Source organism: Jaculus jaculus, chromosome 19 (assembly GCF_020740685.1).
Source record: "Jaculus jaculus isolate mJacJac1 chromosome 19, mJacJac1.mat.Y.cur, whole genome shotgun sequence".
In the NCBI taxonomy this organism is placed as follows: domain Eukaryota; kingdom Metazoa; phylum Chordata; class Mammalia; order Rodentia; family Dipodidae; genus Jaculus; species Jaculus jaculus.
In genome coordinates this window covers 32,382,598-32,409,876 of record NC_059120.1, presented here as the reverse complement: position 1 = coordinate 32,409,876, position 27,279 = coordinate 32,382,598, and the positions used below count along the sequence as shown (strand labels likewise).

The following is a 27,279-nucleotide window of genomic DNA, read 5'->3' as shown; positions in this document are numbered from 1 at the left end:
TAAATATTACTTCCAATGGGAAATATGTTAAACCATACTTCTAGATACAGTGACATAGTCATATCATCTCCTTTTAAAATTTTAAAAAATTATAAAAAGTAAAGCATGATAATTACCTCCCCTTCTCCACCTTCCCCTTCACACATCCACTCTCCATCATATCCCCTCCCTCTCTCAATTAGTCTCTCCTTTATTTTGATGTCATAATCTTTTCTTCCTATGATGAGGGTCTTATAAAGGTAGTTCTAGGCACTTCAAGGGCATGGATATCAAGACCAATTTCTAGACTGCATTGTAAGCAGTCCTACCCTTCCTTTGGCTCTTACATTATTTTGCCATCTCTTATGCAATGGACACTGAGCCTTGGAAGGTTACATATCATCTACTTTTCAGAAATGCTCTCAAAAACAACTGCAAGCCTGATTGAGTTTGTGCATATGTAGGCAGAGGTAGAGAGGCTATATAAAAATGATTATGCATTTTTTTTTTGTTTTTGTTTTTCGAGGTAGGGTCTCACCCTGGTCCAGGATGACCTGGAATTAACTCTGTCATCTCAGGGTGGCCTTGAACTCATGGCAATCCTCCTACCTCTGCCTCCCGAGTGCTGAGATTAAAGGTGTGCACCACCACGCCCGGCTGATTATGCATTTTATAAGCCAGCACAGTTATATCAGATAATGAATATCTTATTTGAGGATCACTGAATATGAAATTTTGCATACTTTGAATTCGGTTTATTCCTTCTGAAATGTCTGTTGGGATTTAATTTCCATCATGAGATATTAAGAAAGTAGCAAAACTGGGCATAGTGGCACACAACTTTAATCCCAGAACTCAGGAGGCAGAGGTAGGAGTATCACTATGAGTTTGAGGCCAGCCTGGGATGACTGAGTTCTAGGTCAGTCTGGGTTAGAGTGAGACCATACCTTGAAAACAACAAAAGAAAGTAGAAAAAAATCCTAACTGTGGTATATATAGAAAGGGCCTTTGAGACAGGTAATTAAGATTCATAAGGTCATCAAGGTGAAGTTCTCATGAAGGAACACTGTTAATTTTATAAGGAAGAGGAAGAGAGACTGTCTTTCATTACACAATGCCTTGTAATGCCTTAGGACTTTGCCAGCAACAAGGCCATTATCAGATACAGCCGCTTGAACTTGCACAGGAAGAACCATGAGTTTCAAAAACCTCTTTTTTTTTAAACTCACCAAATCTGTAACCTTGTGTTATTAGCAAAAGATAATGGACACATCTGGATGTCATATTTCAAATTATTAAGAGCTAAAGGTGTAGGCTGAGAAAACTGGCTTTATTTGTATTCCACCTTTTGCCAGCTTCCCACAGCCATATCCACATGAACAAGGAGCCTGAGGGTAGTGTCTTATTTCTAGATTTTGGTGCCTAAAAGATATCTGTAAACATGTGCTCTGCAAATGCTTTTTTCATTTAATATGTTGATCCATTTGGAATAGTCAGTTTTATAGGTAAAAAGTAATGATCAAATATTGACAGCTTTAATGTCCAAAATAATATAGTATGCTTTTCTCTCTGTATGGTCATTCTGTGTTCTACTTTCTGATCAGAAAGCCTTTTTTCCTACTCCATGTTTATAATATTTCTTCCCTGAACATTTATGGCAACCACTCACCCCCAAGCATCTTCTAGCTAGCGTCTCTGTGTGTCTTCTATTAAATTCAAGGCATACTATCTTTCTCTTGTTGCTCACATTTGCCACAATATTGAATTACATATTTAGGGACAAATCTGTAACACAATGAATCCCAATTTACTTCCTTGAGAAAGCAAATAATCCTTGTTTAGCCAACAAAACAGAATTATTGAGAGTTAACATATGAGGTTTTAAAATGATTAACAGTAAAGCCACCTGGTTGTTGTCTACAAGAGTACTTGGAAATCTTCTTCTTCTTCTTTTTTTTTTTTTTTTGGTTTTTTGAGGTAAGGTTTCACTCTAGTCCAGGGTGACCTGGACTATGTAGTCTCGGGGTGGCCTTGAACTCATGGTGATCCTCTTAACCTCTGCCTCCTGAGTGCTGGGATTAAAGACATGTGCCATCATGCCAGGCAGTGCTTGGAATCTTAATTGCTAATCATAGGCAATCTGTTTTCAGCTCAATCACAGAGAGGAATCGACACCCTTACTCAAAAACCTTCAAATGAGTCAAGCAGGTGAAAGAATGATCAAAGAATGTTGATCACACAGGTATAACACATAGTGGATAAGAACACACATTCCAATATTGGGATGGAGAGATGGCGTAGCAGTTAAGGCACTTGCCTGCAAAGCCAAAGAACCAATGATCAATTCCGCAGAACCCATGTAAGCCAGATGCACAAGGTGGCATATGTTTCTGGAGTTTGTTAAAAACAAAACAAAACTAAACAAAAACCCCCAAAATCCAACAACTGTCACATGGTACTCCCTTTAACTGGTAACACCAGCACAGTGCATTTGACAGGCTGAACTGGAAACAGGCTATAGTAGAAAGCAATCTACTGTACAGATAAAGAACTGTTAGAGAATGATTATTGGCTACTTAACAAATTAAGATAAAAAAAGAATTTTGGCAAAAACTCTTGGTGGGGGGTGGATAATATTGCTCTCTGAAGTCATAGACTGTAGCAGGATAACTCCAGTGCCAGGGGTATTATCCTCCCCATGAGTGGTCAGGGAGGCTTTTGCAGTCCCCCAAACAATACAGGATGTTGGTTTCCCATTAGAATTAGATGATAAGATCCTATTGCTGAAGACACCAGAAGCATAAGTTATGAGACACTAAATAATAACGTTGAAAGCCTCTTCTCTCCTAGATAAATGTCACAGTGCTGGGAAGTGCTATGTTGGCTGCTGGGGGACTTACCCAGCATCTTTCATACTATTCAACTAACCAGCCAGCCAAGATTTATCCACTGGTGTAACAGTGGCATGACAGTTATGGTGGGTAACTAACTGCTCTCTTGATTGGAGTTGAAGCCCATTCCAAAGGAGGAAGTACATGTATGGTATTGAAAGTCTACTCAGCAGCCTATGATTAATAAGGACATAGACCTTAGTGGCAAAGCTGCAATGGTTGACTAGATGGATTTGTTGTGTCCATCAAAGTACCCTCTAAATATTTATGACTTTTTCCATAAATTAGTGTTGCTATCACCTTGGTTAAGATCAGGTTATTTTTGCAGACTGTGGTGACTACTAGGGAGATTCAAAACTTGTCAAAGTGCTGAGAATAAGTGACTGTTGAGTACTCAGTGCTAAATAAAACATCTCTATCAGTGATAAATGGTACATCTTTATCTCTAAGGACCAGGGAACATTTCAGAAGAGAAGGCAGAAAAAATGTAAAAGCCACAGGATAAGGAGGAATACTTTGGGACATAACCATGACCTCATCAACATTTAGACATTTAAAAAAAAAAGACATTGAAGTAGAAGACTAGTTGGAAGGAAGAAGAGGTTCAGTGGAAGGGGGTGGGAAAGAAAGAAAATGAAGGTAATGAGAGGGGATTATCAAATTATAGCATGTTTGTATATGAAAATTGTCAATAAAAAGTTTTGAAAAATTCCAGCAGGCAAAATGTGTCCTTTTTCCACACACCAAGTGATCTCTAAGACAACCTTATAATTTGAATTTTTGGACTCAGGGTTTTTACGTCTGTTGCTGTTACAAGGATCACACTACTTGCCCCTTTCTTCTTTGCTGAAACTTGAATCAAAATTCTCTATCAAGTATTCCAGGAACAGCTGAATACATGTGCAATGGTACTTGCTATAGGTCCTGCTGTGTAAGCCACGACTGACATGTCTATTTTCAGGTGTAGGTCTGAAAGGGTAGAGGAGCTGTAGGAATGGAAGTGTAGGTTTGAGGGTGATTTGTTATGATGTACAGAGAGGAGGAAGAGGTTAAGATGAGAATATTCTCTTCACTGGGACTATCTTGAGTATCAGTCCTCACTACTGCCACAGTCTAGGAAAATAGACTTGGAAGAAGTATCTATAATATAAGCCTAGAAGACAAAACTTGGGACCTATTGGGATTTTAATGAATATAAGTGAATAAGGTTGACTGAATCCAAATTTATACCAGGTAGCTTTTGGCTAATTTGTTAACATAAATAAAATGAGCATTTCAGGTTCCAAGGTGTGTATTTCTAAGACTTACCCTCAAAATTGGAATATTTGAAAGCTCAAAACCTGTATTGAGGCTTTGTGCAGATTCAAAGCAAACCAGACAGCCCTTATGAGCAAGGAGCTATGTGTTTGCTCTTGGATTTGCTTCTTACTTGCTAAGTGATATTTTTTGAGCTAATTCTACATCAGACTTCACTTTTCTCCTTTTTATTTTTTTTATTTTTCTCTTTTGAAAAAAAAACTTATTTATTTATTTACTTATTTGAGAGAAAGAGGCAGAGAGACACACACAGAAAGAATGGGCATGCCAAAGCCCCCAGCCACTATAAACTAATTCCAGATGAATGTATCACCTTCTGCCTCTGGCTTATGTAAGCACTGTGGAACTGAACCTGGGTCCTTAGGCTTTGCAGGCAAGCATATTAAATGATAGGCCATTGTTTTAGTCCCTCCTATTTTTCACAAGAGGTTGGTAGATTAATTTGGGATGGGGAGGGGAGGCTATTAGTAATGTAATTTAGGGACTTGGGTTTTATAAAATAAACAAATAAAGATGAAATAACAAAATACTTTCAGAATATGATATCCTGTACTTGAATTAAAAAACAAATATTTGCTGGAACAAGTTAGTATGATTTCTTGAGAAACAAGGTAAGTAGCTTGACTGTATCAAGACAAACATCATCTTAATGACAACCAACTATGAGATCTGAATACAGACTGGATTCAGGACTATGACCAAGATCTCTATGTATAGCTTTTTAAAAGGCTCAGATACAGTCCTGTTATGGACTTCAGCAAGGAGCACACACCATGGCCCATATCCCAAGTTACTGCTCAGCTTAATCACTTTTCTGGGGATAGCCCCAGAAGTGTGCCTGAGATACGTGGGGATCCAAAAAGTTATGCTTTCTATAATTTTTTTCTTCTGAATGCAACATTTGTGGAGTATTTGAATCTTTACACTACTGAAGGCATCAAAGCATGATTTATCAGTTGAAGCTAATGATCAGTAATAACAAATTAAATATACTAAAGTCGTAATATTTTGGGAGGAATGCTGCCCTCAGGAGTGCTCACACTGCAAGATACAAAGGATTTTTCTGTGACTATTTGGAACTTCCTACAGAATCCCTATCAGTTTCTTCACCTCTTGGAGTGTGGGATATGCTAATTCTTTGGCTTTGGCAGATCCGGCTCTTAAAACCTTCTCTAAATGGTCTTTGTCCATTTTCAGTTTTTCAATTTCACTCTTAATTGGAGCAAATTTCTCAATCACAGCGTCTGCCACCAGCAGCTTGTAGTGTGCAGTGTCAATGCCAGCACTGTTGCACACTACTTCCTCCACAGTGAGCCCAGTCACCGCTGCGTGGATTGCAACCAGGTTGGAGACTCCCTTGCGGCTGGCAGGCTCGTAGGAAACCTCTGAGGTGAAGTCTGTCACAGCCTTCCGGAACTTCTGCACAATCTCCTCCGGGCTGTCTGTTATTCGAACAGTGGCCAGTTTGTCAGGGTCTGATTTTGACATTTTGGTAGAAGGGTCACGGAGGGATCTCACTTTCCTCATGGATGCTGGTGGAAACACCAAAATACATGTCCAAAACAAAACAAATAAATCACCAAGAATGTTACGGTCTAGATCCCGAAGACACCCAAAATTCCACATGTTACTTATTATTTTACCGATAGAAAATATTCATTGTGAAAATCTGAGCAACTTATTCATGAGTCGAAATCAGGAACATTGTCACTACCCTCACTACCCTTTTGACAGACATGCTCAAGAATCTTTAATGCATAAACACACAGTGAAACATACTACTTTTTCAGACTGAGGACCATCAATTTTCTCTTGGTTTATTTAGGTAAATATACATCTATTAATTATACATTTTCTAAATTAAAATTATTATTTTTAATTTCTCATTTCTCAAATATTTTTAGTTATCATTTTCAATAACCCAACTAACTACTTCCACATGACCACAATGAAGATTCCAGTTACAAATCCTGAAATGTGCTCATGAGAAAGCCAAGTTTAGTCCCAAGAAAGTTCTAAGTCTCCAGTCTTCTCTTCAAAACATGCTCATATTTAACAATCATGTGTGTGTTACTTACTTAGAATAGACTGGGGCACTGGAAAGAACTCCCCATACTTCTTGTTGAAACCTTGAGCTAGATCTTGAACAAGTTCCATGTGCTGGGCTTGATCCTCCCCAACAGGAACATGTGTGGACCTTTAATAAAAGACATAGAGAAAAACACAGCAAGGCTCCTTCTTAAACAGAAATTATATTGCAAGAAGCTGCATTTCCTGCACCCATTTCACTGTTGGTGTCCAATAAATGGTCAGAGGGAACAATGTGTATCAGACAAACACTGAAGAGATGTTTGTCTACTCTGGTTCTGTTTTTCCCATCATAGAAGAATACAGCCATCAACTCCAGCATGACAGGATCTTGCCAAGAGGAAGTGGTGATATCTTCTATAGCAGGTACTCTTTGGATAATTGTGTTTTAAAGCCACTCCTTGTCCCTTACCCAGACAGTCTGATATCTCAGCTTATACCAGATGCTTTTACCTCAGAGCTGTGGCTCACAGTTGAAAGACACCTCTCCCAGTTTTCAAATTAGAGATGGCAGATAGCTTTTCAGGCTATGGGCTTTCCTCTCCATTACATAAGATGTAATTCAAGAACTTTTCAGAATATGTTTCTTTGTTTTCAAATACATAACAATTAATATGCTACAAAGAAATTACATGAGCAAAATCTCTAAGTATAGTGTAGATGGGTATAAAAACAATATGAAATGAAGAAGGCAAGTTGAAAATTATATGTAGAGTACACTAACATTTACATAAATTGTAAAAGTATATAGTCACATACTATGCACTGTATACAGATGCACAGATTTAGAGTAATTAAGTAGAAAAACATAATGAAAGCTGGGATTGTAGCTCAGTGATAAACCATTTGCATAGCATACATAGAACCCTGGGCTCAATGCCCACCACTGCAATAAATAATAAGTAAATTAAATAAAAACATACCAAAAGCATTTCCCCAAATCCATCATTGTAAGTGCTATAGAGGGAGGAAAGAAAATGGAGACTTGAATTTTATCTAAAGTATTTTATTTTTTCAGGTATGACAATGTGAAGCAAAAAAAAAAAAAATCAAAACAGAGCATCCGTTTATAATGACATAATTCTTACATAAAAAGTTTCCAGTGATGGGTCACTGAGGGAATGTCAAATACTGTTCTGAAAGTGCTACTGTGGGTATAGGCAGGTGATTCCAAATATGCAATGCTTGGCTATGGAGGTTAGGTTTGATAACACAGGTAGTAAAATGCTCCAGGATTTTTTCTTTCTTTCTTGTAATTTCATTTGTGTGTGTGTGTGGGGGGGGGGGGAGGTGCACTCGTGTTTGTGTAAAGGTGCACAAGGGTCTCTTGCTGTTGCAAATAAATGCCAGATGCATGTGCCCCTTTTATGCCTGGCTTAATGTAAGTGCTGGCAAATCACACAGGTGAGTTGGCTCTGCAAGGAAGTGCCTCTAACCACTGAGGCCCTGCTGCAGTTTCTTTCTTTTTTTAATCAAGTAGAAACTTTACATGGATACATGGTACATTGGCACCATCATTTCCATCCTTTTTGCCAACACTCCACTGAGGGTCCTTCTTAGTGGGACTGCTGGTATTCACCATGGAGTTGTGAGAGCAAAGTCAGTTATTATGGGGGGGGGGGCAATGGCTCTAGATATTTCCTCCTACCCTGTGGCTCTTACATTCTTTCCACCCTTCTTCGACAAAATTCCCTGAGCTGTGGTAGGTGTGCTTTAAATCTACTTTAGTCCTTCCCTGAGCTGTGGTAGGTGTGCTTTAAATCTACTTTAGTCCTTCCCTGAGCTGTGGTAGGTGTGCTTTAAATCTACTTTAGTCCTGAGCAGTTAGCAGCTCCAGGGTTTCTGCTTTAGTGCATTTTGAGTATCCTCAATGTCTTTCCCTGTTACTCTAGCCCAGGCTGTCAGGTTTGCCCTGAAGCAGCATTCTTTCTCATCTTGTCAGTTCCTCTGTGGTTTCACTGAAATCCTACCTACTGTGTGGTGGTTCATCTCCTGCAAGGGAGTCAGCTATTCCTATTAATGGAGGGTGATATCAGGAGTGGTTAAAGGAGATAAGTGTTTTTAATTTAGACAGATTTTGATGGGTGCAGACTTACTTTTGGACAAAGACTAGTGGGAGCTTCTCATTGGGGTCCATAATCTTGGTCTGTGTAAATTATGACTTGGCTCCCAGTTCTAGTATGGGTTCCTTTCCATTGAGCAGATCCCTTAGCCAAACAGAGAGCCATTGCTTACCCATCTATGCTAAGTGCCACTATCGAACAGTGCCGGGGTCCAGCCCTGGCTTGAAGGAGGGTCCCCGAAGAGAGGTGAGAAAGGGAGTGGTGAAATAATGACTCAAAGTCAAGTTCTGGTGCAAGCTGAGAGGCTAATGCTGAAGGCACCTGAGTTTTTCCATCTTTCTCTCTCTGCCTCCTTCGGTTTCTGTTTGTTTTTTATTTTTTTCTTTTTCTGTTTTTTTTTTCTTGTTTTTTCTTTTTCTATTTTTTTTTTCTATTTCTATGCTTCCATGCTTCTTTGCTTCTCTACTTTTCTGCTGCCACAGCTCTTAGCCTCAGTCTTTTATTTTCTGATCACGTCATGCAAGAACAAACTTCAGAAAAGGTACAATTTCACAGAATTCATAGAAACATTTTGTTATTCCTTTTTATCAAACAATCCCATAATTATTCACCTCAAGTAAAGTCAGCAGGCCCCTATAATGATTAACTGTGTTCACATTTTCCCCATGTATGTGCAGTCAAGCACTCGTGATTTCCTGAACTTCTACTTTCAATTACTATATTAAAGGTGAGAGGCAAAACAACCACAAATGGGGCTTCCCATCATTAATCACTGACCCAGTAGGTCCATTTATCCTTTAATCATTTATTTTGAATTTTCCTTTCCACGTCCCTCCAATACTTAGACTTTGGTCTCCCTGATTTAACACTTTTTTTTTCCTTCGAGGTAAGGTTTCACTCTAGCCCAGGCTGACCTGGAATTCACTATGGGGTCTCAGGGTGGCCTTGAACTCATGGCGATCCTCCTACCTCTGCCTCCCGAGTGCTGGGATTAAAGGCGTGTGCCACCACGCCCGGCTGTACACTTTTTGACTTTGATTGTTTTTCTTAAGGATCCTTGGTAAAGAGTCATAGTTTGTTGCAATTGCCACCATTTAGAAAAATTACTCATAGAACAATTTTTACATTGTTCCAGGAGGTTCATTGTTTCCTACTAAGTGTACTGTACTCCATGCCTGACTTTCTTTAAGGCCTTTAAGGAAAACAATTATCTCTGACTCATTTTCTTGTTTTTCCAATTCTATGCCAGAGCCTCTTTCAGATACATTGACCAATACTTCAACAACACCAATTTTTACTGGAAAAGTAAACTCAAAGATTGGGACACCAAGTGAAAGACAGAGAAAGACAAACATTATACAGAAAACCACGTATTTCTGTGGCGTAGAGAGCCAAAGATTTTCTATAGAGGAGCCACATTGGACTTCAAGGAAGAGACAGCTGGGCTGGAACTGTGTCAAGCAGCTCTTCAGCGCTTGATTCCTTGTGATCCTGAAGTGGCATGCTTGCCGTCTCCGGCAGAACAGGTGTGTACACCTTGTCAGTCTTGTTGCTTTCATATAAAAGCGTCCCCTGCTTGCTCACAATGTTGTTGGCTATTTTCTCCAAGCAGTTCATGTAGCACTCTTCACCACTAACGAGGCTAACCATCTGGGTAATGGCTTCCTTCCAGATTAAGCTGGATCTCTCAATGTTCTGCATCCGCAGCATGTAGTATCAATAATAGGGTCTTACCTTTTGCTTCAGGTGAGTAATCATGTGCTTTGACAGAAGCTTGTCCTGTTTGGGGAACCTCATAGGTCGCTTTGATCAACAGTTAAATGTGAATTGTAAACAATTTCTGGTATCTGGAGTTATAATTCAGAGCCAAATGTTTTACAAATGGCTTCATCCCACCCTTTCCAGGGCCCTTTAACCAGATGATCACTCCATGTTTCTACTGAAGGTTATATCTTTTAGTCCATTACCCAGGATGAAGGTTTCTATGGCACCAATTCATGTTGTATTTGGGTTGGCATATTATCTCCCTCTGCACTCCTGTTCCCCTCCCGCAAACCCTCTGTTGCAGTCAGGTCCGCATTGCTGCTAGAAATCACCCAACCAAGAGCAGCTTGTGGGAAAGAGGTTTATTTTGGCTTACAGGCTCGAGGGGACTCTCCATGATGGCAGGGGAAAACAATGGCATGAGCAGAGGGTGGACATCACCCCCTGGCCAACATAAGGTGGACCATAGCAACAGGAGAGTGTGCCAAATATTGGCATGGGGAAACAGGCTATAACACCCATAAGCCCATCCCCAATAACACATTCCCTTCAGGAAGCATTAATTCCAAAATCTCCATTAGCTGGGAACCTAGCATTCAGAACACTTAAGTTTATGGGGGATACCTGAATCAAACTACCACATTCCATCTCTAGATCCCATAAACTGATATCCATACATGATCTAGAATACAATGCATTCAGTCCAACTTTAAAAGTCCCCATAACTCTTATCAATTCCAATGATGTTCATACATCCCTGTGATAGTTAAGGTATTGTCAACTTGATATGTTTAGTAATCCACAGAAATCCCTTTTGAGTGGGTCTTGGAGGTTGTTTCTAAGAAGGATCAACTAAAGGAAGAAGTCCTTCCCCTCCAGTGAGCTCTTCCCCTACAGTGGGTGGTCCCACTCAGAGGGGGACTTGATACAAGGAAGCTCTGGGTAAAAAGAGCTTCCTTCCACTTGGCTGCAGGAGCTGCTCGTTACCTTCCAGTGTGGATTGAAGACTAGTGCAGACTAAAGACCAGCATCAATTGAAGACCTGCATGGATTGAAACCCAGCGGCTCCTCAGGAAGACTCCAGGCTTTCCAGCTACATCTGCAGTGCTGGGTCAGGCCTGCTGAGACATCTGACCATGTGGACTGAGCAGCTACCAGGTTTGGTGATTCTTGGGCCTGTAACTTCTATTGGACTACTGTAAGATAATCCAATAAATTCCCTTTAAAAAAATAATTCATTCTAGCAGTTCTGTTCCTCTAAAAAACCCTGACTAATACAGATTTTGGTACCAGGAGTGGTTCCAGAGAAACAGAATTGTAAGGATGGATTTCTCTAATGGGCTTAGTGCTATCTGGGGTTGGCTCTCCAACTTCAGTGCTACTAGAGGCCCTACTGGTGATAAGGAGAGCGCTTTTACTGGAAATAAGGAGGACACTAATAATCCATGGTGTGCACTATTTAAAGAACTCCGTGAGACAGATGTAGTTGGTGATCCTGAGTCATGTCTTGTGAAGAGTGAGGAATTTAGTGACTCTGTATTTAAAACATTTGAATATTTGTGGAAAAGTAAGACCAATGATGAGGCTGGTTGGTTGCTTTTAGCATCTCCAGACAAACTAGTGAGGGAACAGCAGAAGCTCAAAAAGTAAAATTCCAAGTTTAAGACCCACATATATGATTTCAAGGTTTCTAAAGGTGCCCTGGAGGACAGTCTCCTCTCTAGCCAGAACAGGGCTCAGATTGCAAAAAAAAAAACAAACAAACCCAAGCTCTCATTGTGAGATTGGCTAACTTGCAACATAAACTCAAATCCCAGCCTCACCAACTCTCAGAAGTTAAAGTGAGGGCACTGACTGGAAAAGAGGGGAATCCTGTGACTCGGGATGGTGATGTGTGGGAAGAACCTGGGGACATCAAAGTGCTAGATTCTGAAGAAGATATTTTGGGTGAAAATATGACTTGCCCTCCCTTAGCAGCAGATGTATCCCCACCTCCACACCCTGAAGTACTATCCGCCCAACCCTTGCTTGAGGGAATTAATCCCTCTTTGTCTGAGGAATCAGCAGGAAGTGCTGGTGCTTCTCCGTTCCCACCCATCTTTGCCTCTAGGCCCATAACCAGACTGAAGTCTAGGCAGGTCCTAAAGGTGAGATACGAAGTGTGACACAAGAGGAGGTGAGGTACACCCCTAAAGAACTTCAGGAATTTTCTAATTTGTACAGGCAGAAGCATAGGGAATATGTGTGGGAATGGATTTTAAGGGTGTGGGATGATGGAGGAAGGAACATAAGATTAGATCAGGCTGAATTTACTGAAATAGGCCCATTGAGCAGGGATTTTAGATTTAACAATGCAGCTTGTGCAGTTGGAAGGGGTGTCGAGAGTTTATTTGATTGGTTGGCTGAAGTATGGATCCAAAGATGGCCTATGTGAGTGAACTCGAGCTGCTTGATATCCCTTGGCTTCATGTTGATGAAGGGATTTAAAGGCTCACAGAACATGGAATGCTGGAGTGGATTTGCCATGTAAACTCATCTTTGCCAGCACAATGGGAGCATCCAGAAGATGTGCTTTTCACTTAGACTATAAGATACAGATTTGTGAGGGTAGCACTGGCATACTTAAAGTCCCCTATCATTGGTTTTTTTTATGTAAAGAAGACCTCTCAGTGGGAGCTGCAGTTGCTGCATTAGGTGATTTAGATGCAATGGGTATAACTGGATCTTGGGTAACAAGGGCCAAGTGGCAGCACTGAATCGCCAAAGGTGGGGTGAACATGTTTTTCATAATAGACAGCGTAGGCAAAATTATGCACATAAAGGTATGACTCGTATGGACCTTTGAAACTGGCTGATTAATCATGGTGTTCCCAGAAGTCAAATAGATAAGAGCCCTACTGAATTTCTTCTTGATCTGTATAAGCAGGAAAGTTCCAGAGCAAGGGAATGTAAAGCCTCTTTGAATTATAGCAACAGAGAATCAAGAGCTTTTAAATCAGTTTCCAGACTTGAGCCAATTTATGGATTCTGAGCCCCTTGATTGAAGGGGTGGCCAGGTCCTCTTGAGGAAGGACCCTCCTGCAAGTGCCAAAAGTTTCAATATTAAACTTACACCTATCCTTCCTCAGAGGGACCTGCGGCCTTTTGCTAGGGTAACTGTACACTGAAGAGAAGGAAACAATCAGACCTTTAGGGGCTTACTGGACACTGGCTCTGAACTGACATTGATTCCAGGAGACCCCAAAAAGCACCATGGCCCTCCGGTTAAAGTAGGTGCTTACAGAGGCCAGGGGATCAATGGAGATTTGGCAAATGTTAGACTGATAGTGGGTCCCTGAACTCACACTGTGGTTATTTCCCCAGTCCCAGAATGCATAATTGGGATAGATGTACTTAGGAGTTGGCAGAACCCCCACATTGGTTCCCTTACTTGTGGAGTGAGGGCTATTATAGTTGGAAAGGCCAAATGCAAGCGATTGAGGCTCCCACTACCAGGAAAAATAGTGAATCAAAAACAGTATCACATCTCTGGAGGGATTTCAGAAATTAGTGCCACTATGAAGGATGTGAACGATGCAGGAGTGGTGGTTCCCACCATATCTCCCTTTAACTCTCCTATTTGGCCTGTTCAGAAGACAGATCAATCCTGGAGAATGACAGTGGATTATCAGGAACTTAATCAGGTCGTGACTCCAACTGCAGCTGCTGTACCAGATGTAGTTTCTTTACTTGAGCAGATTAACACATCTCCTGGTACCTGGTATGCAGCTATTGATCTTGCAAATGCTTTCTTCTCCGTACCTGTCCATAAGGAACACCAGAAGCAATTTGCCTTCAGCTGGCAAGGTTAGCAGTACACATTTACTGTTTTACCTTATGGTTACATTAACTCTCCAGCCCTGTGTCATAGCTGAGCTCGCAGGGACGTTGATCACCTATCACTTCCACATGGTGCCACACTGGTCCATTATATCGATGACATAATGCTAATTGGATCAAATGAGCAAAAGGGGGCAACCACTCTGGAGTTGCCGGTACAGCATATGTGCATCAGGGGATGGAAAATAAATCCATCCCAAATTCAAGGACCTTCCACCTCAGTGAAATTTCTAGGAGTTCAGTGGTGTGGGGCATGCAGGGATATTCCTTCTAAGATGAAGGAAGTTGTTTTATTTGGCCCCTCCTACTGCTAAGAAAGGAGCACATCTAGTGGGCCTATTTGGATTTTGGAGACAGTACATTCCTCACTTGGGTGTCTTACTCCGTCCCATATACCAAGTGACTCAGAAAGCTACTAGTTTTCAGTGGGGCCCAGAACAAGAGAAGTCTCTTCAACAGGTCCAGGCTGCTGTGCAGACTGCTCTGCCCCTTTGGCCATATGATCCAGCAGATCCGATGGTACTTGAAGTTTCAGTGGCAGACAGGGATGCTGTTTGGAGCCTTTGGCAGGCCCCCATAGGTGAATCACAGCAGAGGCTGTTGGGATTTTGAAGCAAGGCCCTGCAATCTTCTGCAGACAATTATTCTACATTTGAGAGATAGCTCTTGGCCTGCTATATGCTTAGTGGAAACTGAGCATTTGACAATGGGTCATCAAGTTATTGTGTGACCTGAGCTGCCCATTATGAGCTGGGTGTTATCTGACTCACCAGGCCATAAAGTTGGACTTGCACAGCAGCAGTCCATCATTAAGTGGAAGTGGTATATACGTGATCAGTCTTGAGCAGGTCCTGAAGGTATGAGTAAGTTACATGAGGAAGTTGCCCAAATGCCTATGGTTGCTACTCCTGTTGCAATGCCTTCTGTCCCCAAGCATGCACCTATGGCATCATGGGTGTACCCTATGATCAATTGACTGAGGAGGAGAGGTCTAGGACATGGCTTACAAATGGTTCAGCACATTATTCAGGTACCACCAAGAAATGGACAGCTGCAGCATTACAGCCCCTTTCTGGAACAACTCTGGACTGTGGTGAAGGGAAGTGTTAACAATGGGCAGAACTTTGGGCAGTGCATATGGTTGTGCATTTTTCTTGGAAGGAAAAATGGCCAGATGTGCGGTTATACACTGATTTATGGGCTGTGGCCAGTGGTTTGGCTGGATGATGTGGGACTTGGAAGGAGCACAATTGGAAAATTGGTGAGGACATTTGGGGAAGGTGTATGTGTATAGAACTCTCTGAATGGGCAAAGGATATAAAGATACTTGTGTCCCATGTTAATGCTCATCAGACGATGACCTCATTAGAGAATGACTTTAATAATCAAGTAGATAAGCTGACCCATTCTGTGGATAGTGGTCAACCACTTTCTTCAGCCACCCATGTCATTGCCCAATGGGCCCATGGCCATGGGGGCACATATGCAGGCTATGCATGGGCCCAGCAACATGGATTTCCACTAACAAAGGCTGACCTGGATATAGCTACTGCTGAGTGCCAAATTTGCCAGCAGCAGAGACCAACTCTGAGCCCCCGATATGGTAGTATTACTCGGAGTGACCAGCCAGCAACCTGGTGGCAGGTTGACTACATTGGCCCTCTTCCACCATGGAAAGGGCAGCATTTTGTCCTTATTGAAACAGAAACTTATTCTGGGTATGCATTTGCCTTTCTTCCACGTAGTGCTTCTGCCAATACTACCATCTGTGGCCTACAGAGTGCCTTATTCACCATCATGTCACTCCACACAGCATTGCTACTGACCAAGGAACTCACTTCACCACCAAGGAAGTATGGCAGTGGGCTCATGATCATGGAATTCACTGGTCTTACCATGTGCCCCACCATCCTGAAGCAGCTGGCTTGATAGAATGGTGGAATGGCCTTTTGAAGAAACAGCTACAGTGCCAACTAGGTGGCAACAGCTTGGAGGGCTGGGGGAGTGTCCTCCAGCAGGCTGTGTATGCTCTGAATCAGCATCCTATATATGGTACTGTTTCTCCTATAGCCCGGATTCATGGGTCCAGGAATCAAGGGGTGGAAATGGGAATGGTCCCACTTAAAATCACCTCAAGTGACGCATTAGCTAGATTTTTGTTTCCTATTCCTGCAACCTTATGCTCTGCTGGACTACAAGTCTTGGTCCCAGAGGGAGGAGTGATTTTGCCAAGAGACACAAAGAATATTCCATTGAACTGGAAGCTAAGACTTCCCCCTGGTCATGTTGGGCACCTAATGCCCTTGAGTGAACAGGCTGAGAAAGGAGTTACAGTGATAGCAGGGGTGATTGATCCAGATTACCAGGGAGAAATTGGACTGTTCCTCCACAATGGAGGTAAGGAAGAATATGACTGGAGTGCAGGAGATCCTGTAGGGTGACTGTTAGTGTTACCATGTCCTGTTGTCAAAGTCAATGGACGACTGCAACAACCCAATAGAAGTAGTGTGATAAATGGCTCAGATCCTTCAAGAATGAAGGTATGGTTTACCCCTCCAGGTAAAGAACCAAGACCTGCTGAGGTGCTTGCTGAAGGTGAAGGAAATACAGAATGGGTAGTAGAAGAAGGCAATTACAAATACCAGCTAAGGCCACGTGACCAGTTACAGAAACGAGGACTGTGATTGCAATGTTTCTGTCCTGCCTTGATAACACAGTGCACATATATCTATGCCAATATTAAGATTATATCACTGCCTAACTGTTGAATTTATATTAGACCCATTATATTAGAGACTAAGCTTTTAGTTGGCGGGGGGGAGATTTTGTGGTTCCGGTTGTACATGAGATAGTTATGGCATGTTAGGCAGAATTATGAGCTTGTTACTATTTTCATTTGGAAATTAAGTATGATGTAAGGAGGTATGATTTGGTGCCAAGTTGACAAGGGGTGGACTTGTGTTAAGGTGTTGTCAACTTGATCTGTTTAGTAATCCACAGAAATCCCTTTCAGGTGGGTCTCAGGAGTTGCTTCTAGGACAGATCAAGTAAAGGAGGAAGTCCTTCCCCCAAAGTGAGCCCTTCCCCCAAAGTGGGTGGTCCTGTACAGAGGGAGACTTGATATAAGGAAGCTCTGGGTAAAAGGAGCCCCTTCATTCCTTCCTTTCCTTCCACTTGGCTGCCAGAGCTGCTTGCTACCTTCCCGCATGGATTGAAGACCAGTGCGGACTAAAGATCAGCATCAACTGAAGACCCGCATGGATTGAAACCCAGCAGCTCCTCAGGAAGCCCCCAGGCTTTCCAGCAACATCTCCAGTGCCAGGTTGGGACTGCTAAGGCATCTGGCCATGTGGACTGAGCAGCTACCAGGTTCGGTGATTCTCAGGCCTGCAACTGCTATTGGCCTACTGTAAGATAATCCAATAAATACCCTTTTAAAAATAATTCATTCTAGCAGTTCTGTTCCTCTACAGAACTCTAATACAACCCCCATAGTTCAAGCTCTTTTAACTGAGCCATAATAACAAAAAAATCCCCCCAAACCCATAATGGCACAGAATAAACATTCACCTGCAAAAGGTGGCATTGGGCATAGCAAAGAAACATTCAGCCAATACAAGACTTATACAACCAGGGCAAACATCAAACTGTAACTCCAAGTCCAACAACACTAGCCAGTGACAAATCTCAAAGTCCGATAATTCTAGCCAGCAACAAGTCTCTGGATTTCCAATTCTGCCCCTTGAGCTAGGCTACTAACAGTCCTGGAAAACTTCATCAGGCCAGCAGCTTTCCTTAGCAGCCATCTCATGGTCCCAGCATCAACACTGGATCTCCACTGTAATCCAGAGTTCATCCTCATGGCCCCATGAGGTCTCCATGCAGGCATCCAGCAAACCTGCTTCATACTACCCATGGCCATTTCCAAAACACAAGACTGTGCTGCAAACTCAATGACCCTCTTTCCAGAACTTCTTATACTCCCCTATACCAGGTAGGGTGCCAATTTGTTAATCCAGGTGGAAATAAAGCAGACTTTGAGGAAGAGGACAATCCTTGAGCTTTCAGGCCCCTTCAAAAGAGTCTACATTCTTTTGCTGCCCCAGTCAGCTGGCCCAATCTCAAAGGTTGTAATCTCTCAATTGCAGCTAAACAGGCAGCAGTTCACCAAAAGATTTTTCTTTCTGTGCCATATCCCTCTGCTCACAGCAGTTCATTTCTATGCAAAGCAACCCTGTACAGCTTCTCAGAACACAGGCATAACAGCAAGCTTTCCACACAAACTGCTAGCCAAGCCCAGGCAAAGCTCTTTCTCTACCCTCATAAGCCAAACCTCACACTCCATAGTTCTTACTGCATGAGGTCATTCAACTCCGGCCAGAACAGTCCATCAAGCTTTACTTACAGCACTGCAAGGTGTCTCTTAGTTCAAGGTTTCAAATCTTTTCACATTCCTCTTAAAAATCAGCTCCAAAAGACCAAAGCCACACACTCAGGTGCCTAGCAGCAACCCCACTCCTGGTACCACTTTACTGTAGCAGTCAGGTTCACATTGCTGGTAGAAGTCATCCAACCAAGAGCAGCTTCTGGGAAAAAGAGGTTTATTTTGGTTTACAGGCTTGAGGGGAAGCTCCACAATGTCAAGGGAAAATGATGGCATGAGTAGAGGGTGGATATCACTCCCTGGCCAACATAAGGTGGACCATAGCAACAGGAGAATGTGCCAAACACTGGCAGGGGAAAACTGGCTATAACTCCCATAACCTACCCCCAACAATACATTCCCTGCAGGAAGCATTAATTCCCAAATATCCATCAGCTGGGAACCTAGCATTCATAACACCAAAGTTTATGGGGGACACCTGAATCAAACTACCACACCCTCCCACTCAGCTTATCTGTCTCTTGACTTGTCTGTCACGTATGGCTACAACTCAAGCTGTTCCAGCTTAAGAATCACAGATGATGCATTTGTCTTTTTTTCTTTTTAATATTAGTTAGGTACACAGTGTGTATGCAGCCATGTTGGTACCATTGTTAGCTTCTTCCTTGTCCTTTCCTCTCTGCATTGGGGAATGTGGGTCATGCATTGTGGGGTTAGCCATCAGTTATGGGTAAGAGGCAATATCTTGGTGCATAATGTCCCAACATATAGCTGTAACAATCTTCCTGGCCCCTCTTCCACAAATTTCCCTGAGCCATGATGGGCTTGCTTTAGGTCTACTTCAGTGATGAGGTCTTGAGAGCCTGTGTGTCTCTGATATCTGGTTTGGTAGGAGTTGAGTGTTCTCTGTGTCTTATCTCCTTCACCCTTGTGCTGGCACCAGGTTCACCAAGAAAGCAGCACTCTTGCTCATTTCCCCAATTACTCTTTGTTTCAGTTGAGGCCCTGGTGAAGTACGATGGGGTGATTCTCTCCTCAAGATCTGTGTCCATCTGAAAAAGAGAAGCAAGTTTTCCAACGGCTACTGAAGTCAACACCAGATAAATGGGATAACCATTATTATTCTGGAGGGCATTTAATAATAGGGGTAGGCCCTCTGTAACCCACGATTCGTGGGAGCTTGATAATGGGGAGCGGGCTTGTTTTGGGATACAGTTCTGATGTGTTTCCCAGCTCCAGCTATGGGTTCCGTTCCACTGAATGGACCAGTTAGCCAAATCAAGAGCAGTTGGTTACCCACCATGGCTGTATGCCACTAGTGCACCTGGTGAGCATCATGTCAAGTTGCTTGCTGCTGAGTAGCTTAAACCACGAGTTGCTTGGACAAATGTTGGTCATTTTCCCCCAGTTTCTCATGTAGCACCTTCCATCCAGGTCACTCTATGTTCTGTACCAACAGCATATGGTGTCTTCATCACTAGGTTCTTAACACTAACCTTTGGTAGTCATCAAGTACTCTGATAGAAATCGGTCTTCTTTGGGGAAACCTTGTAGGTCTCTCTGATAAACAGCTCATTGTGGATATTAACCACATGCTGGTACTGGGAGTTACAGGCCAACACCAAGGAAAAGAAGGAGGACAAAGATAGGCAATATAAAAAAGATAGAGAGAAGAGAAGAGAGAGAGAAACAGGAGATTAAGGTTAGTGTTCATCATACCTGCTCCAGGGCCCTGTGATTCAGGTGTTCCCTCTAAAGACCTGATGAAGGTTCAGCTGTTTAGTCTGTCTTTTAGGTTGCAGAATTTTATGGCACAAGTGCCACCTGGGTCCAATTTTGTGTCCCCCACCTCCCTATTGTCTGATCCTCAAGATACTTATTAGGTATGTCAGCATCTTAAACAGATTCTGGTTAGGAGCCACAGATGAGTGAGACCATGCGACAATTATCTTTCTGTGATTGGGTGAGTTCGTTGAGAATGATCTGTTCTACGTTTGACCACTTTTCTTCAAATTTCATTGTTTTGTTTTTTCCTTACTGTTGTGTAGAATTCCATCATGTATATATATCATGTCTTGGTTATCCATTTGTCTAATAATGAACAACTGGGTTGATTCAAGCTCTTAGCTATTATGAATTGAGCAGCTATAAACATGGTTGAGCAAATCTCTCTGAATGGAGGCATGGAGCCCAATAAAGGAATAACTGGGTCTGTTGGTAACTCTAAAAGTTAACCTTTTTAGGAGACTCCATATTGCTTTCCATAGTGGTTGTACCATCTTACATTCCCACCAACAGTGAATGAGGGTTCCTTTTTTTGGGGGGGGGAGTTTGAGGCAGGGTCTCACTCTAGTCCAGGCTGACCTGGAATTCACTATGGTGTCTCAGGGTGGCCTCAAACTCACAGTGATCTTCCTACTTCTGCCTCCCAAGTGCTGGGATTAAAGACTTGTATCACCATGCCCAGCTGGGTTCCCATTTTTCCACATCCTTGCCAGCATTTATTTTCATTTGATTTCTTTAGTCCTTGCTATCCTTACTGGGGTAAGGTGGAATCTCATGGTTGTTTTAATTTGTATTTCCCTGATGGTTAGGGATGATGAACATTTTCTTAAGTGTGTGTTTGCCATTTGTATTTCTTCCTCTGAGAACTCCCTGTACAGTTCTTTGCCCCATTTAGTGAGTGGGTTTTTTGACTTTTGTTTAGGTTTTTGAGTTCTTTGTAGATTCTAGAAATTAGAACTCTGTCAGTTGGACAGACAACAATTTTTTTCTTCCATTCTGTGGGTAATCAATTGGCTCTGCTTATTGTATGTTTGTCTGTGAAGAAACTTCAGCTTCATGAGATCCCAAAGGTTGAGGGATTAAGTTCCTGAGCCACTGGGGTTTTGTTCAGGAAGTCCCATTCCTATATCATGGAAAGTTCCACCTACTTTTTTTTCTTCTGGTAGTAGCCAGGTTTCCGGTCCTATATTGAGGTCTTAGATTCATCTGGACTTGATTTTTGTGGAAAGCGAGATGTGTGGATCAAGTTTCATTTTCCTACATATGGGTATCCATTTAGTCCAGCACCATTTGTTGAAGATGCTGTGTTTTTTCCAGCCTATGTTGTTAGGGCCTTTGTCAAATATCAAGTAGCTGTTGTTACTTGACCCAAAGTCTGGGTCCTCAATTCTGTTCCATTGGTCTATACTCCTGTTTTTTTATGCCAGTACCATGTTGTTTTTATTACTAAGGTTTTTCAATATAGCTTTAAATCATGTATGGTGATGCCTCCATGGGTGTTTCTTTTGCTGAGGATGTGCTCGCATATTTAAGGCCTTCCGCCATTCCATATGAATTTTGAGATCACTTTTTCTATCTCTATATAGAAAAGTGTTGGGATTTTTATTGGTATTGCAATAAATCTGTACATTAGTGCCTTAGGTAAGATTGTCATTTTCACAATGTTAATTCTGACTTTCCAGGAGCATTTTCTCAAGTCTTCCTCAATTTCTTTCTTGAATGTTTTTATGTTTTCATTTGTATAGGTCTTTCATATCCTTGGTTAATGTTATTCTAAGGTTGTTTTTTTTTTTCTATTGAAAATGGGACAATGTCACTTATTTCTTTCTCTGTATCTTGTCCTTTGCATATAAAAAGGCTTCTGATTTTGTGCATTGATTTTGTATCCTACTACTTTGCTGAAGGAGTTCATCACCTTTAAGAGCTTTGAGATGGAGGTTCTCAGTCTCTTCTGTATAGAATCATGTTGTTTGCAAATAGGGCTCACTTAACTTCTGTTTCCAGTATGTATCCATTTTATTTCTTTATCTTTATTGCTTGAGCTAGGTCTTCCAGTACTATCTTGAAGAGCAGAAGTGAGAGTGGATACCCCTGTCTTGTTCCTGATCTTAATGGGAATTCTTTGATTCTCTCTCCATTAAGTATTATTTGGGCTTGAGGAGTTTTATATATAGCCTTTATTATGTTGAGATATAAACTGTCCATGCCTATTCCCTCCAGTGTTTTGATCATGAAGTAATGTTGTATTTTGTTAAAGGCCTTTTCTGCATCTACTGAAATTATCATGTGGTTTTTATGTTTAAGCTTATTTATGTAGTGTATTACACTGACAGATTTCCATATGTTGAACTACCCCTGCATTCCTGGGATAAAGCCTACTTGATCAAGGTGGATAATGCTTTTCATGTGTTGTTGAATTCAATTTGCAAGGATTCTGATCAGGATCTTTGCACCTAAGCTCATCAGGGAAATAGGCCTCTAGTTTTCTTTTCTTGTGGCATCTCTGACTGGTTTTGGTATTAGGGTGATACTAGCTTCACAGGAGTTGGGGAGCTTTCCCTGTACTCTGATTATGTGGCACAGTTTGAGAAAAGTTGGTTTCAGTTCTTCCATGATGGTTTGATAGAATTCAGCTGAGAAGACAGACCTGGTCCTGGACTCTTCTTTTTGGGGAGGTATTTGATTACCTTTTCAATCTCGATGACTGTGATAGGTTTTGTTTAGGAGATTAGCTTTGGTAGGTGGTATGTGCCCAGGAATTCATCCATTTCTTCCATATTATCCTGTCTTGTGGAGTAGAAGTTATTGAAATAAGTCCTGAAGAATGTCCAAATTTCACTTTTGTCTGCTGTGACCTCTTTTTCATTGCTAATTTTGTTAATTTGAAGCACCTATTTTTCCCCCTTGATTAAATTGCCCAGGGGTTCATTAATCTCGTTGATTTTTTTCAAAGAACCAGCTCTTTGTTTCATTAACTTCCTTAATTGTTTTCTTAGTTTCCATCATTAATTTCTGTTCAGATCTTAATTACTTCTTTCTGTCTGGAGCCTTTTGGGTTGGATTCTTCTCACTTTTCCAATGCCTGTAGGTGGATGGTTAGGTTATTGATTTGGGATCTCTCTGTCTTTGTTATGAAGGCATTTAGTGCTATGAATTTTCCCCTGAGGACCACCTTCATTGTATCCTGTAAGTTTTGTATGATGTGCTCTCATTGTCTTTCCTTTCTAGAAATTTTGCCATTTTATTTTTTATTTCGTCTACTACCCATTTATTGTCCAAAAGTGTGTTGTTCAGTTTCTAGGAGCTGACTGAATTCCTGGTGTATCTTTTGTTGTTAATTCTAGCAATACAGCATTGTGATCTGATATCATGCAGGAAATTATGTTGATCTTCCTAAATATATGGAGGCAGGCTTTATGACCCAGTATATGATCTATTTTAGAGAATGTTCCATGGACTGCTAAGAAGAATGTGGAGTATATGGATTTTGGGCAGAATGTTCTGTAGATATCCATTAGGTGTAATTGATTTGTGGTTTTGTTCAGCTCTCTCACTTCCCTATTAATTTTCTGTTTGGATGTTCTCTGCATTGCTGATAGTGGAATATTGACATCCCCAGCTATGATGGTGTTGGTGTTATTTCTGTTTTGTTGTCAAGTAGATTTTGTTTTATGAATTATGGTGCCCCTGTGTTTGGTGTATAAAGATCAATAATTGTGATAACCTCTTGTTGGATTGTTCCCTTGATAAGAGTTGGTCTTTTTTGTCTTTGTCAGTTACTTTTGGTTTGAAGTCTATTTTATCTGATATTCATCTAGCTAAGCCTGCTTATTTCTTATTTCTGTTTGCTTGGAGTATCATTTTCCACCCTTTTACTCTAAGGAAGTATCTGTCTTTAGTGGTGATGTGGGTTTCTTGGGGAAAGCAGATTGAGGGATCTAATTTTCTGAGCCACCCTGTTAGATTATGTCTCTTGATGGGTGAATTAAGACCATTAATATTTAGGGGAATAACTGTGAGGCTTGATTTAATCCCTGCCATATTGTGGTGGTTTATGTAGTTAGATTTTTTTTCTTGGACTTTGTAGTTTATTATGCCTTCTGAGTTTGCTTATTGCAATCTGTTTCTTGTAGGCACTTGAGGTTGGTTATTTGATTCTTTTAGGTGGGGCATTCCCTGAAGTACTTTCTGCAGGTTTGGCTCTGTGTTCATATAGTTGTAAAGCTGAGTTTTATCATGGAAAATTTTTCTTTTACCATCTTTTTATAAGGGACACAGTAGTTTGGGTCGGAAGCTATTGGTTCTTAGACTTTGCAGTGTTCTACTCCAGGCCCTTCTGGCTTTCAGGGTTTCCATTGAGAAGTTTGAAGTAATTCTGATGGGGTTACCTTTACACATACACATACATAGTTGCTTTAAGGACTTTCCCTTTGGTATTGATGTTGAGAGTCTTAATGATAATATGTCCTGGAGAATTGTTCCTTTGTTCCAGTCTGTTTGGAGTTCTGTTAGTGTCTTATAACTTTATGAGACTTTCTTTTGAGAGAGTGAGAAAATTTTCTTTGATGATTGTGTTGAATAAGTTCTCTATGCCTTTGGTCTGACATTCTTCCCCTTCAGTTATTCCCATGATCTAAATGTTGGGATATTTAAGGGCATCCCACAGTTCCCTCATGTTGCATTCACAAAATTCTTTGAACTTATTGAAACTTTTGGAATCACAAACTGTTTCTTCTGTTTCGTCTTTCAGTTCTGTGTTTCTACCCTCCACATGGCTAACTCTATTTTGAAAGCTTCTATAGAGCTTTGGGCTTTTTCAATTTGGTTTGTATTTTCTACTGTTTTTTAATGTACAGTTTCCATTCCTCTGTTGAGTTCCTTTTTCATGTCATTTTCTGACTATCTTAATGCTTCTTGGAAGTTTTCCTTGCATTCTTTTTTAAAACTTTTTTTGTTTATTTATTTGAAAGCAGCAGACAAAGAGGCAGATAGAGATAGAGATAGAGATAGAGATAGAGAGAGAGAATGGGTGCACCAGGGCATCCAGCCACTGCAAACAAACTTCAGACATGTGTGCCCCCTTGTACATCTGGCTAACATGGGTCCTGGGGAATCAAGCCTTGAACTAGGATCCTTAGGCTTCACAGGCAAGCACTTAACCACTAAGTCATCTCCAGCCCTTCCTTGCATTTCTTTATGTCTTCATTGAGCTTCACTTTTTAAAAATCTCCTCCAGATCATTTAACTGTCTTTGGAACCCTTCCTGGTTCTTTTCTAGTAGGTCTAATCTAGTGAGGACAGCATTCATATGCTAATTGGCCCTTTGTTTCTTTTCTGCTAGTTCTGCTATTTGCTTACTCAAGGTTGCATAGCTTGTATATTCATTTTGCTGTTCTGATTGTATTGTGTCTTGTATGTTTAGAAACATCCATTGTGGGCCTGGGCAACCTTGTTGGATTTACTTGCTTTGATTTTTTCATGTTATTCCTTTTGCACTGTGGTCTGCCCATTACAATGTAGGAATTTTATTTAATTTAGGAGGAAGCTGTAGAGTACCCTTGAAGAGTCTTCAGTGACTATTCCCTTTTATGTTTGCTTCCACTAGGCTTATGATGGCAATGGGGCCTGCTTGCTCAGAGGGAAGGAGCCCGTGAGGCTCTGGTGGAGTCCCAGGGACCTGATAAGGGGGCTTGTTGTTCTATGATTTGGGGTACAGGACTGTGTGGTCAGATGGCCTGAGGGCACAGAGGTTAAGTAGGAATGTGACAAAGCAGACTGGTGTTATAGCTTGGCTGTGGAGGGGGAGGATGGGAATGTGCAGTGGTGCCATGATGCTGAAGGATGAAGGGATGAGACAGGGGATCTCTTGGAACCCTGTAGCAAGGAGTGGATGGGACTGCCAGGTCCTGTGACAGGACATGGCCAGAATATGGAACAACTTAATTATCCATTCATCAAATGATGGGCATCTGGGTTGGTTCCAGTTCTTAGCTATTATGAATTGAATGGATGAGCAAATTTCTCTTGCTGCAGTTTCTTAATCAAAAAAGTTTAATATTGCTCTTGTGAAAGTAGCAGAAAATTGCCATTGGCATGCATCTCTTTTCTAAGCCTTCATTTCTTCTCTAAATGGAGATCATGATGGTGCTTTCCTTATATGGTTATTCCTACAATCACCAAGCATAGTATTTGATAGGAAGAGCTCAGTAAATGCTAGCTTTGACAAATAGTTATCATCAGATATGATGGACAAAATTGTACAAGAAAGATACTATAATTGACCTTAATGTAAGACACACTGTGATTTTTTTCAAATAATACTTTCTATTTTTATAGTATACTCAACATGTCAAAGAGAAATATTTGATATGAATTAGCCCTGAGATGTATAAGCCCAGAGATGGTTACAGACCTGGACAGTAGTGTGATATGAGTACAAAACACTTGCAATTGACAATTCACATATCTGATCAGGTGATCTGCAAATACAACCAGTATTTTTAATGTTTTTTTTTTTTTTTAATGAGAGAGGGAGAGAGGGGGGGGGAGAGAGAGAGAGAGAGAGAGAGAGAGAGAGAGAGAGAGAGAGAGAGAGAGAGAGAAAAGGTGCACCAGGGCCTTTAGTCACTGCAATCAAACTCCAGACACATGCACCACCTTGTGCGCACACGTGATCTTGTGGCATTTTGTCACCTTGTATGTCTTGCTTATGGAGGTCTGGGCAGTTGAACCTGGGTCCTTAGGCTTCATAGGCAAGCACCTTAACCGCTAAACCATTTCTTCAGCTCCTACAACCAGTATTTTATGGGAATTCTGAAAACTTTTTAATTTTAAGGACAGCAGACAGAATAACAAGAGGGAGGGCAGAAGGCAGGAAGTATATCCTCTTCTTCTAAGGTCAGTAAATGAATACAGGGAATTCTACAGAATGACTGATGGTCATACCGGCTGCTCTCTTCCACATGCCTGGTGCAGAAAGTTTATGGCTCAGTGAGTGGAAAAAGTGGAAATGCTCTTTTATACCCTTTGGCCCTGCATAAGGCTGCAGGGTTCTCCTTTCTGAGGTTCACAAGCACAAGTCTGCCTTTGTCAATTTCTCTTTGTCTGGACTTTGCTATTCTTGCCTGGT

At 41.4% G+C, this 27,279-nt stretch overlaps 1 protein-coding gene across 5 annotated transcripts in view; it reads right to left on the bottom strand.

The window, feature by feature from the left end:
* Nucleotides 1–1,290: 1,290 nt before the first annotated feature.
* Nucleotides 1,291–27,279, bottom strand: part of Wars2 (tryptophanyl tRNA synthetase 2, mitochondrial) — a 171,690-nt gene continuing 145,701 nt past the window's right edge. For 4 of the 5 annotated variants that reach the window (XM_004667509.2, XM_045138747.1, XM_045138748.1 and 1 more), the window contains 2 exons: nt 6,266–6,384; nt 1,291–5,719 (listed from right to left, as the gene is read on the bottom strand). In XM_004667509.2, the coding sequence (XP_004667566.2) occupies nt 5,271–5,719; nt 6,266–6,384 (568 nt within the window). In that variant the 3' untranslated portion in view covers nt 1,291–5,270. The remainder of the gene's footprint in view (nt 5,720–6,265; nt 6,385–27,279) is intronic. The other variant, XM_045138750.1, reaches the window with a different exon arrangement.